Source organism: Nelusetta ayraudi, unplaced genomic scaffold (assembly GCF_046127955.1).
Source record: "Nelusetta ayraudi isolate G7.1 ecotype Tasmania unplaced genomic scaffold, CSIRO-AGI_Nayr_v1 ptg000042l, whole genome shotgun sequence".
NCBI classification, from domain to species: Eukaryota; Metazoa; Chordata; class Actinopteri; order Tetraodontiformes; family Monacanthidae; genus Nelusetta; species Nelusetta ayraudi.
This window is the reverse complement of record NW_027466092.1, coordinates 10,837,702-10,849,896: the sequence shown is the minus strand read 5'-3', so window position 1 is coordinate 10,849,896 and position 12,195 is coordinate 10,837,702. Positions and strand designations below refer to the sequence as shown.

At 41.1% G+C, this 12,195-nt stretch overlaps 2 protein-coding genes across 2 annotated transcripts; both read right to left on the bottom strand.

Moving 5' to 3' along the window:
• Window positions 1–1,694: 1,694 nt before the first annotated feature.
• On the bottom strand, window positions 1,695–4,929 carry nif3l1 (NIF3 NGG1 interacting factor 3-like 1 (S. cerevisiae)). The gene is made up of 6 exons (XM_076034342.1): window positions 4,324–4,929; window positions 3,978–4,134; window positions 3,356–3,479; window positions 3,004–3,142; window positions 2,647–2,730; window positions 1,695–2,115 (listed from the first exon to the last, which is right to left on the bottom strand). The coding sequence occupies exons 1-6, from the start codon at window positions 4,919–4,921 to the stop codon at window positions 1,931–1,933; spliced, it is 1,287 nt and encodes a 428-aa protein (XP_075890457.1). The 5' UTR covers window positions 4,922–4,929; the 3' UTR covers window positions 1,695–1,930.
• Window positions 4,930–7,415: 2,486 nt separating this feature from the next.
• cabp5a (calcium binding protein 5a) lies at window positions 7,416–10,438 on the bottom strand. Its single transcript, XM_076035505.1, has 7 exons — window positions 10,165–10,438; window positions 9,430–9,479; window positions 9,105–9,135; window positions 8,832–8,975; window positions 8,605–8,714; window positions 8,336–8,483; window positions 7,416–8,243 (listed from the first exon to the last, which is right to left on the bottom strand). Exons 2-7 carry the CDS (start codon window positions 9,475–9,477, stop codon window positions 8,215–8,217), a joined length of 510 nt encoding a protein of 169 aa, XP_075891620.1. The 5' UTR covers window positions 9,478–9,479; window positions 10,165–10,438; the 3' UTR covers window positions 7,416–8,214.
• Between the last annotated feature and the right edge of the window lie 1,757 nt (window positions 10,439–12,195).

Below are 12,195 nucleotides of genomic sequence, written 5' to 3'. Positions count from 1 at the left end.
GCCCCCCAGCAGAAGCACGAATGTCTAGAGAAGAAAACCTCCTCTAGAAGGTACGACGGCAGAGTGACGACGGATTAACTTTCACTTGGTTTAAATCAGGGGCTACTTTTTTTGGCTTCAGTAACCTAAAAGGGTTTTGCGCTTGGTTTTAATTATGTAACCTGTTCCATGTAGTTTCCTGTTGGGTTAAGAGCGTTTTACAAACTCAAACACTATGTTAGTTTTAGGTCAAATTATTATCACCAAGAAGCCTTTAAATATATTATTGCCCTTAAAGACGGAATATTTATACATTTTACCTGTGTTTTATAACGCACATACAAATTTTATGCGTCATTTCACCTGGGCATTGAGACACATAATACAATGATATTTATTAACCTGGCCAAAAGTGCCGACTGACATTTAAAAAGAAAGAAATTATAGTACAAACGTTTTGACATTTTTTATGTGCAAACCAGTTGTTAGAGGTCAACTCAGATGCGTCTCCTCTTTTTAAAGATCTTGATCAACTCAAGTTTGTAATCCTGCTACTGTTGCGAAACTTAAATTCCTTGAACGGAACAGAGCCAAAAACCAAATCCTCAGAGGAGATTTTATTATGCAAGAGCTGGTAGTAGTAGTCTTAAAGTAGGGGTGGGTTTTGGGTTTTTTGAGGGCTCATAAACAGACCATGGAGGGTCTTTTTAGCCGAGGATTAGCGTTGCATCATCAGATGAGCCAGAAAGAAAGTATCAGACAGGATATAAAAAGAAAAAAAATTTGGTGAGGGGTAGGGGGCACCGATTTACAGAATTACAAAAGGAGAAGAAGGAGGAGCAGAAACAGGCCACATCAACCTGCCCTCAGGCTGCGAATATAAACCGAGACAGCTGGGGTCACTTTACAAGAGCAAAGCCTCCGTGTTGTTCTAGTTGTTGTTTTCCTTCTCCATTTGTGTGTGCACGTACACGCAGGGAAGATGAAAGCGGGCGAGGGAGCCGGAGGAAGTGGAGGTGTGAACGCCACACCGGCAGGAGAGAGGTCATTACCTCGCTAGCAGCGGGCGAGGGGGGGGCAGCGAGCCCTAATGTTTTTGCGAAGGGACAGGTGTGTCAGCACGCACTGCGGCCAGCAGACTGCGTGACAGCCACTGATGAGGGCCGTTACTGGCTTTGCTGCTTTATCACTTGAAGTGTTCCCCGTTTACAGTGGCATTGCATTGCATTAGCATGAGCCTGCTCTTTGACATGCAGGTGCTAAGTGGTTTGATTTCATCCTATTATTTGCTCAGTGAGGTCTAAAGGTCAGAATTCCACCCAAATCACCTTCCTGGAAAACAAACTTCACTTGCAGACAAAGACTTAAAGTCAAAAGTTATCTTTTTTTGAAAAAAAAAAAAAAAAAGTCTGCCTTTGCTCATAGATTGGTGCAGATGTTTCAGTTGGATGTTCCACTTCCTGGAAAAGGAAACCTTTTAATCCTCTGGTCACAGGATGGAAACGTTGAGGGAATATTTGTGGCTGGTGACTTTTGTTTTTTTGTTATGTTTTTTTCTCAGTCCTTAATGCCTCTGGCTGTAAGGATTAAGACACACTATGTGTCATCTGTAAAATAAATCCACTGCATGCAACCTAAACATACATCTAAATTCCAGATTATGTTTTTTTTTTTTAATGGTCATTTGAGAGTGCTTTGTCGTATTCAGAATTCCATTTTCTGATCAAATCATGACCCATTTTTATTAAGACCCTCCGATACATATTACATGTTACAGCATGGAAAATGAAGAACTTTTCATTATTAGAGGTTGTACACGTCAAGTGAAAAACTATGAAGCAGTCAAATCAGTGGACCTCATTAAATCAAACACAATTCGCCCTTTTGGCAAAACTCGACTCCATTGTCTTCTGTTGTCATTTATCCAGAGGACTTCCTGTACAGGAGGCCCTTAGACCACCTCCAGAGGGTCTCTGTCTGCCTTGGACACCACCACGGCTACGCTGTCAGGCAGACGCACAGCCAGCCTCTCTCTGAACACCGTCAGAAAGCCTCGCTCACTGTTGCTGTGCTCGCTCAGGATGACACTGGTGCCCTTCGCCACAGCGTCCAGCACTTCATGGTGGGACATTTCACCTGAAACAGAGAAATTGTATTAAAGGTTCCTTATCATAGCCATGTACCCAACATTCCACACCATTTTTGCATTACAGAAACAGTTGGGGCAAAGCACAATTCATTTTACAAAAGTGCTTCTAGATCTTCCGAGGACAACCCTGTGTTTGCAGCCTCCAACAAAAAAAGTTATCTTCCTGCTAGCACTGATGTTTGGAAGGGGGGAACAAGGTGTAGGAGTCAGCTGGCAGTGTCCTCTATGACATCACAAAGCACTTATTTCCAGATCTGCATTTTTTGGGACACACTTTTAGAAAAGTGGAGCCAGCAAAAGATGAAAAAGATTAACTTTTGTATTTCCGGTGGAGCTGTCCGACAACAGGGTAACCCAGAAAGCTGGTTAGCAAATTCACTTTACCATTAGGTTCACAAATGGGTAAAGTAAAAACTTTAGTTTACAAGGGAACCAACTGCCACAGCGTCAGACAATAAATGGACAACAATTCACATCAGGTATCTAAAAAAAAAAAAAAAATGGATGTGGCTACTAACCTGTGACATAAAGATCTGCCTTGACACCATTTAATACTGAGGATCCCGATCCAGCACACACAGCCACTGTGCACACTGAGGACTCTGAAGAAAGCATAATAATAACAAAAACTATATCAATCAAAATATTGATTTAGCAAAATGTAAGGTTCACTTTAAAATCATTTAAAGCTGTTCTGCAAAATACATTGGTTAACTGTTGTTTTTAAATGTGCTACATAAACAGATAGATTTCTATGTATAGTTTGCTGTTCAACATTTAGAGAAGAGTTTTTCAAACTTTAGAGAAGGCGGACGACACTTTTCAGAGACCTAGTTGTTGTCCTGTTTATGTAGAACCAGAACAAATGGCCTCACCAAGGGTCTTGGCCTGTCCCAGGGCCAAGCGGAGGTGAGTCAGTCCCAAGTGAGCTTTCATTTTCTGGACGGCTGTCGACACGGTTACCGGCTGTTCCAGAACACTGAGTCGCCCTTGGCCATGGCCTGGTAGAGGAAGCTAGAGGAGGCAGCATGTTAAAAAGTCAGTAAAAATTGATTACAGAGCAAACTACAACGATCTGTTCATGGTTTAATTACATTTTAAACTAACCTATTTGCCCCCTATTGTTTCTGGAATAACAACACATTAGTTGTAAGATTAGATTGCCTGAGGTCATTTTACTGGTCTGGCTCTTCAATCCTTTGGTTAACAGTCATGTTTAGTGCATACCTTCTCCAGTTTCGTGATGCTGAGGGACAAACTGGGAGCATTGTGTCTTAACAGAGCCTGGACACTAGGGGTCACTGCTGAGTCATAGCAGGCCACACTGACATGGATCCCATCGTTGTCCGGCCTACCAACAAGGTGAATAAGACATTTTCCACGAATGGAAACACAGCAGTGTTGTCAAAAAAGCTATTTAGAACTGGCTGCTCAAACAAGGTTCTGGAACTAAACCCTTTGTGATGTCACAAACACATGTCTATCTCGGCAAATAACATTTGGTGCTTTTGTTCTGTCTGGTGAATGAATGTGTCTGATGGCCACTTTGCTTGTGCCTCCTTCCAAACATGGTACAGTGAAGGTGCAATGAAGCATCATTTCTGGCAAGAGGCCAAAACATTAAGTTTGTGAAGGAGGTTGTAAAAACAGGGTTACCTATTCTGTTTACCAAACAATTCAATTTGAATGATTTATTGTGGAGCTGCTACACTGGATTCTAGAATAAAAAATGAAAATCTGAAAATGTGTAAAAGATCAGTGTGTTGAGGCATTTTGTCAATGGCAGTCTGCAGTTGTATGTTTGTATGTTGTGTGTATGTTTTGCTACACATTTTGACTGAAACAGAACCTGCTGACTGAATTCTGTAGAGTTGTTCCGCTGTCGCAAGCATTCAGTTCCTCCATCACAGTGCCTAGTTCCTCGGCGCTCCTGACTGTGAATTCCAGTCTGTGACTGTGGGAGGCGCCGATCAGTGCCTGACTCAGCACAGACACCTGACCGCTACCTGAGATTAAGACACCAGAGACGGAAAACAAAAATCAGCCAATGGGCTGCAGGAAGCTTCAGGTCACAACGGCTGGACAGTGGGTCAGTGTCATGTAACACAACATTTTAGCCTTGTCCCTCATTAAACTTGCAAATATGTGTGTGTGTTTGTGTGCTGACACAGTTTCCATTTAGAACAATCTCTTACCCAGTCCGCCCACCAGCCAGTCGTTTACTCCCCCTTTAACACTATCCCACGACGTGTGAGGGGAGAAGACGGCCATCCCCGACTCTACTGCCCGCACTGCTAGTCGCTGCTTCCAGTCTCTCTGAACCAAACGCTTGATTGGACGAAAAAGAGGAGGGTGATATGAGATGATGAGATCGCAGCTCATCGCCTCGGCTTCGTCCATGACAGCATCAGTGAGGTCGTTGGTCAGCAGTATGGACTTGATAGGCCGGGGTTTGCTGGGCTCAACCAGCAGGCCCACGTTGTCCCACGACTCGGCCAGAGACAGGGGAGCGAGTTGCTCCATCACTTCCAAAACCTTTTTCAGCTCCATCTGGCCTGAGCAGGTTGCAGAACCAGAGGAGGAGCGATTGGGAGAAAGGAAGGTGGGCAACTGAGGGGGGTAAAGGGTGCAGTGGCTCAAAAAGGGGCTGTGACAGTGAGTCAGTGCAGGGAGCAGCGTAGTGGTGGATGTTACAGAGGAGAAGCAGATAATGTTTGCATGTGGGGTCCACTTCCTGCTGATATGAAGTCTTCTGAAGGCAGCTGGAATAAGATTCTTAAATCTGGTCAACATCAGCGAAGACCTGTATGCAAACAAGGACATGGTCATTCAAGTGAGACCCTAACAGCAACAACAGCAACGACAAAAAGGGGGAAATGAGCATAATACAGAAGGTGGTAGATCCTCAGGATTTGACCTGTCTTCTGCTCCCACTGGTCTAGTGACAGATCTCACAGATATTTCTGCTTCACGCTGATATAAAACAAAGTAATTGGGCTGCACAGTGCAAACCCATCTGCAGTTGGTCACCCAATAACTGATTTCTTTGACAAATGCAAAGTTGAATTGTTTAGTTAATGTAGTATTGAAGCGCTGTACTGCTGCTCGAAACTTTAACAGGTCCAATGTGAGCTGTCACTGGCAATGAGCATGCGGCTAAGCTAGCAAATGTGTTAGCACTGGCTGTAAAAACCATTTACAAAATCGAAATGCGACACTATGACTAGAGATACAAAGTCAAAGACATCACTGTATACGTGAGTCGGTTATAACGACTTGCCTGTTCCTTCAGAAGAAAACGAAGGCTGTGTTGGTTAGTTTAAGTTAGCTGAACAGACGAAGCGTTCGGTTGTTAATTTGTCCCTCTGTGGCTTCCGTCAGTTTGGGTCAGCGTTTTCTTATGGAGCCATATGACGCTGTATTGTTTTGAGTTTTTTGTAGGAAATTATGTGAACCAAAAACATGTAAACATGGTGAGTGAATGAATGAATGAATGGATAGATAGATGAATAAATAGATAAATAGACAATAAATAAATAAACAAATAAATAAATAAATAAATAAGAGATAATAAAGTAGTGCAAACAGATATTTTAAGGTCTTTATGGTGTCTGGAAATGCTAGCAAAGTAATTCTTGTATAAAATGTGACCTCTAAGCAGCTCACGGGGCAACTCTGCATTCACCTTAATTAGTAGACAATATGTTGATCCTCAAGGCAAACCTATACAGCTGCTACATTATGTAACGTTACTTGTGTCTAATGTTATAAAACAAAATTAAAGAGGGATGTAAACAGGACAGCAGATGACTTTGATAGGCAGTATTAACTCCCACAAAACATCTGGCCCTGCACTTGATACCATGCAGCATCGGCCACTTCTCAGAAAGATTAACGGGAATTTTGCAATGAATAAACAAATCTAATCCGCCAAAAAAAAAAAAAAATGAACTGAAATAAAATAAAATATACTGGCTGCGATGGCTGGTGTGGAGAGACCTGCAGTTGTGTAGGCCGGGATGGCAGCGGTAGCATTGCTGCCTCAGAATGGAGTCAGAGAGCAACCAAGGGGGAGATTACTGTGGATTAATCCAGCGCTGGATGTTAGCAGGATCAGAAAGGGATCAGGGCAAAGTCCAGTCTCACTGAGCATTACATCATCAGACTCTTCCTTTAGTCACTTCTAACCACACGCCAACCAGCCCACCCTCGCCAGAAACATTCATACACATAAGAAACTGACAAGAGGCATTCTGCCCTGTGGTACTTGAGCTGAGCAGGAGCAGATAGCTATAAATTGACCTCCACTCAATCCATCCCACCTTGGACCTAATCCATGACACTGACAGATGTGCATTTGGTTATTAGGTCTATGCTGTGAGGGAGAGAACAGCTTCACTTGTGTTAATTGGTACTATATGAACCCTGTGTCCCCATCTGTCTGGTCATTTGAAGTTCTGTCCTGTTCTGTCCTGTGAATGACATCTGCCTGGACAGTCAGGGTGGCCACTCTGACGGTTTTCTCTGTCGTCTGCATCCCTGAATTTACCCTTGCAATATACACAGGGTAAACCAATATTCTGGAGTGAAAATCACTGTGTAAATGTATTTGTTCGTTTTTGAAAAAAATAAATAAATAAATAATAAAAAAAAAATATATATATATATACATATATATAAATACAAATTATTTCATAATTTTGAAACCTTTGTGGCCAAATTTCTATGAATCTTACTCATATACTCAGGAAACAAATTCCCCAATGGCTCTTTGACAGCATAGATTTAGGGATTTAAGCAGCTTTTTTCCCCTCTATTTTTTTTTTTTTTTTTTTTTAGCTAATGCCTCAAAATCTGTTAAGCATAATGCCATGATGTCAACATTTTGTGATGATGACCAGCACTCTTATGAAATCAGTAGCCTGTTTTGATCACACAATCTCTTTCGCCCGATGTCCATCCAAAGCCAGCGCAGCGCTGTCACTCAATCCTCAGAGTTTCTATTAGCAGCGCCAGAGCATTACTGATGTTTTTGGGCTACAAAGCCTCTGTTTGGCACGCATAATCCTCAGACCGCTGATTTACTACGCACGCAACAAGTTGTGTTTTATTACACAAGTTGATTTATTTGCAGAGATGTCCTGAGAACATGCTTCACTTTTGGGTGAAAGAGACATCGGAAATCACAATATTCTATCATAAATTTGTGCACCGTAGATAAGTTTGTTTTTAGCACACTCTGTCTTGTTTTTCCATCACTCAATTAACATCACATATTCATCACAAAAAGATTTTTTCCATCACAGTTTTCCCAGCTTAAAAAATAACGTCTACACTCTTTTAACAAACAATCAAAAGTTCGAAAGCAAACAACTCAGCCTTTTCTCTGATTAATGAATAAATATGTCTTGAACTATCAATTTGTGGTCAAATATTACAATTAAGAGTGTCTCACTTGACTAACAAATGAAAGACTAACTAGTGCAGTTCCACTGTAATATTTGCAATATAATAATAGTATGAGTCAAACTACAAGTGCATGGAGTGCTGCAGGGTGTGGGAAACAAAAAATGTGCTTCTGGTGCTCTTCGGCGTGGTTATCTGAAAACAATTCACAGAAACCGAGGCACTCATGAAGATTGAAAAATATAGAAAGCTTTTATTTGATCGTGGCCTTGTAAAAGCTAAAAATACCAACATGTTTCGGCCACGAAGACCTTCTCTCCTGAAGTGCCTCGGTTTTTGAATTGTTTTTCAGTCTTAATAACAGCATAAATGATACAATCTTTTTCATAACAAAGCTGTAAAGGGTTCAGAGTGGTGCTGTTTACACATACAAGTGGTGTTGCTGTTTATGCATACAAGCAAGTATTGTACTCATCTATAATACTGTTCAAGTGGCTGTCAGAATAGTGAAGTAAAGATTTCTGATGATCTTTAAAAGTAGAAATGTGTTTTAAAATATGATCCCCTCAGCCCACCCTCAGTACAAACAACAGAACTGGTCAGAGATGTTGTCAGGGAGAAGTGATAACAGTAATGCTGATGTGCCGGTGTGCAGACGTCCCTCACTCGATCCCTGGCTGTCATTGGTGGGACATCATTCTGACAAACTCTGTGGAAGAGGAGAGTTCCGTTAGTTTGGCTCGTTTTGTCACGACATCTTCTGACAGTCTTACAATCAGCAGCCCCGCAACCTCATCATACCTTCAAAGTCTACTGTGCCGTCCCCGTTGTCGTCCGCTTCTTTCACGATGGTGTCAATCTCCCTTCGAGTCATGTGCTCTCCCATCAGCTTTATCATGGCAGACCGCAGCTCCTCTGTTGTGATCTCCCCGTCACCGTCCATGTCAAACTAATCAAAGAAACAAGAGGGGAGGCAGAGCTTTAAACCGGCTGGGCCGTGAGTGGTGTGCGAGGTGGACACATGGGAAAACTAGTCGAAAAGCTCGGCCAAGTTCACGGAGAGCTCTCACCTCTTTGAAAGCGTCTTTGAGTTCCTTCACTCCGATCATTCCGGCTGTCTCGGCCAAGAGCTTCGGGGTCATGAGGTCTACAAAGTCCTCAAAGTCTACTCTGCCGCCAACTTCAAAAGCAAGAGGTGACAATGCAACCTTCAGTCTTTGCCATCGACATTTTGGCATCTCTGCATTCTTAAAGGTTTTCTCCTCCTCGTCCTGCTCTTCCAAAAAAGAATACTCACGGTTCATGTTGATGTTCTGGCCCAGCTCAATCAGCTCCATCTCTGTTGGCATGTAGCCCATCGTCCTCATCAGATTGCCCAGGTCCTTACAGCTGATAAGCCCATCCTTGTCTTTATCAAACTCATTGAATGCATCACGCAGCTCTTCAAGGGGGACAGAAAAAATACTGCATTTAGAATATTCTGTGCGTTCATGAACATACTCCATACACAACGTGTGAAAGGGATGCTATGTTTGATATTTTTTCAAAAGAAGGACGTAATATGACTAACCATCAATCTCATCATCAGCCAGCTGTCTTGACTGCACAGAGAGGGGAAAGTGAAAAAGACGGGTTGGTGAGTTTCAGAAAACAACAGCAAATGCTATTGAGTAACACCGTGAAAATTTGCCTAACACCTCATTTAACACTCAATCAACAAATTGGATTTTATGGCACCGTGTCCAGGAGATTAAGGTGGATTAAAGTGTAGATTATTTCCTATACGATTTCACCAGTAGCATGCAGTGGCAATTCAATTCAATTTTTTTTAGAATCAATTCAGCAACAACTGCAAAACCATTAAAAGTAGGAACAGCTGTAAATGTTATACTTACAATATTTTTCCCTCCCCGCAAGAAGATGCATGCAGCCCCAAAACTCATGTCTACCAAAGGGAAAGAAAAGAAAATTAGAAAAAAAGTGAAATATCTAAAAAGCCTGTGTTAAGTTAGATAAGTAATTGATTTTCCAACAACATATTTTTTTCTAAGAGCCCGAAATGTCTCTGTGTGTGTGTTTCATTATTCAAAAGGATTTGGATAACTTTTTTTTTTTTTTCTTCAAATTGGTGACATGTTTTAAAAACAAAAAAAATACTAAGATAAATAGAAGCAACTGGAAACCCAGTAAGTTTATCTGTATTCTTTATCTAAATAACATAATTTCACTATTAAAAATAAGGTATCATTAACATAACATTACTACTACAAGGGATGAAATATTTCTAGTAGATTTCTCAAAAACCTTATTTTAAAAAACGTATGAATAAGTGGAATGCAATGTTTTTCATGAGAAAACTGATTTGATAAAAGCAATTTTTTCTAATAACAAATTCAAGTGACTTGTCCAGGGTGTACCCTGCCCTAATACAGCTGGGATAGGCTCCAGCAGACCCCCATGACCCTGATCTCAGGAAGAAGTGGGTATAGAAAATGAATGAATGAATGAATGAACAAATTCAAGTCTCTAATAATTAGGACAACAAAATTTTTTTTTTTTTTTAAATATCCAAAATGCCACAAAATAGCTTTTGTGGAAGAGGTTAAAATGAATGGAGAGTTTGCACTCACCTTTGTCCGGTTGTTTCTGCGCATCAGCCAATTACATCAGACACAAGAGCTGAGAGTCTGCAGGTGAGCTGTCCAGTGCTGAGCAGGGTCTTTATCTCACAGAGGACGGCACCTCTCCCCTCAGCGCCTGATGGGATGCTCTGAGGTGATTTGAGGGGAGGCGTGGCTTATTTAGGGTCGTTTGCCTGGAGGGAGGAGTCTGTGGGAGTTTGTGTGGTGACGGGCGGTGCGACAGGAAGCATCTGTATGAGCTCAGGAGCATGACATCATCCTGTAAATTATATAGTATGAAGCGAAGGTGAAGCTGCTGCTGCTGCTGCTGCTGACGTACGAAACAGAATACAGACCATACGGGGTGCTAGAGTTGCATGTTTACGCTGTATTTTGCTTACAGCAGTGCTCTTAATCACAGCAGCTGTCCAACTGGCTGCAGACTTTACACGTCAAGTGTTATGGAGTCATTTGCCGGAAGAATATGAACTAAGGCTGTAAATAGTTCTTCTTTGTTTTCAAATGTGATATATAATTTTATTCCTGATATGTCTAAAATACAAAAAGTTACATTTAGCAAGGACTTTCACATGCAAATAAAAATTGATTATTTTCATATTTTGCTAGGCCATCTTCCAGAGTACCTCGTGAAACTTGGTTTGATTTAATATCATTTAATTTAAACATGTCCAAAATCTTTATTTCTTCTTTATGAAACTGAATGATCCTTATTAGTTTATACAGTGCTTCATACAGTGGCGCAGTAATGTAGTAGAGAGTGGTAAGTCTTCTTCTTCTTCTATTCTAAATGTTTTTCACTAATCCGATGGAATATTTATTCTGTACCAGGACACACACAAACATTTACATACACGAGATCAACTGAATTACTTGGGGAATTGTTTTTTTCCAAGTCAGATTATTACAGTACACTAATAATATATCAAGCTTTGTTGTTAAGGTTGATCCGTGGCTCCATAATCTCTATTTAAAGAAATGCATACGTGCAAGGTAACACAAAGACAACAAAGGCTTCTTTGAAATCTCTTACTGCATCAGCTCATACCGTTTTGAAAGCCATGGGAGTTGAGCAGATGCTATTATACTAGTGTGTGATAATCCTCAAAAATTCCAGCTACATTTGCATAAAGGAAAAGGATTATGTTTTGTTTTTTTTCTGGTGATATTCTCTGGAATTGAATTCTTCTGGTATTAATACCCTCCCGTGGGGCAGGTTCAATTCCGGCTGCGAGGATGTAAACGTTGAATTAACTGTCTGAGCTGAAGCACTGAGTTTAGTAGTGTGAGTCCTCTTCTCTGACCCTTTACCCTCTGTCTGCTCCATTGTTATGTAAATTCATCAGAAATCTGGTCGCCTAAGAGGCATAATCCGTTGGGCTACATGGCACGAACCCATAAGGATTTTATTATCTTCTTTCTTTCTCTTTTGCTGCAGGACAGCTGAAGGGTCACGCAAGACCACAACTATGGAAAAACAATTTGGAGAACAGACGGGATATACCTGACAACAACAACAACAAAATTAACTATAGGGCTGAGGATGACAAGACTTGGTTTTATATTCAAAAGGGACAATAGGAACAGGATCCGCAGCTTTTCTTCATTCTGTTTTAGAGTGTAATAACTCATGACAGTTTAACCTCACCAACTAAAAACTGAAAAAGTGACAACAAAGACTAAAAATACTTGTTTTTGTTGTGTATTCACATGTGAACAACAAAGAGATTATGCTGAGTGGATTGTGAGGGCATCTCTGGCCAAAGACACAGTGAGTTGCGCCTTTGTGTGAGAAGAGATCATACCTGCAGGCAGAGGGAAACCTTCCAATCACACGAAAGGACTTAACATTTAGAGAGATAGGTCAATTTTTCCTTTGCAAGAAACATACAATCGACAACCCTCCAAAATCCTACATTTGATTCTTACATTGTTACGATTTCATATTATTTTTTGCGAGATATATGCGATTATTTTATCCTGCTTTCTTGCCAATTGCTTAACTAGCCTAAAATACACATC

What these genes read in the sequence shown, in the direction of transcription:
- nif3l1 (XM_076034342.1), bottom strand. Translation starts at nt 4,921, where the DNA reads ATGTTGACCAGATTTAAGAATCTTATTCCAGCTGCCTTCAGAAGACTT. An exon ending in CTACAGAATTCAGTCAGCAG is followed by an intron (nt 3,480 to 3,977) that starts GTTCTGTTTCAG and finishes CCTTGTTGGTAG; the next exon opens with GCCGGACAACGATGGGATCC. An exon ending in GCATCACGAAACTGGAGAAG is followed by an intron (nt 3,143 to 3,355) that starts GTATGCACTAAA and finishes TGCCTCCTCTAG; the next exon opens with CTTCCTCTACCAGGCCATGG.
- cabp5a (XM_076035505.1), bottom strand. Translation starts at nt 9,477, where the DNA reads ATGAGTTTTGGGGCTGCATGCATCTTCTTGCGGGGAGGGAAAAATATT. An exon ending in TCAAAGACGCTTTCAAAGAG is followed by an intron (nt 8,484 to 8,604) that starts GTGAGAGCTCTC and finishes TTCTTTGATTAG; the next exon opens with TTTGACATGGACGGTGACGG. An exon ending in CGGCACAGTAGACTTTGAAG is followed by an intron (nt 8,244 to 8,335) that starts GTATGATGAGGT and finishes CCTCTTCCACAG; the next exon opens with AGTTTGTCAGAATGATGTCC.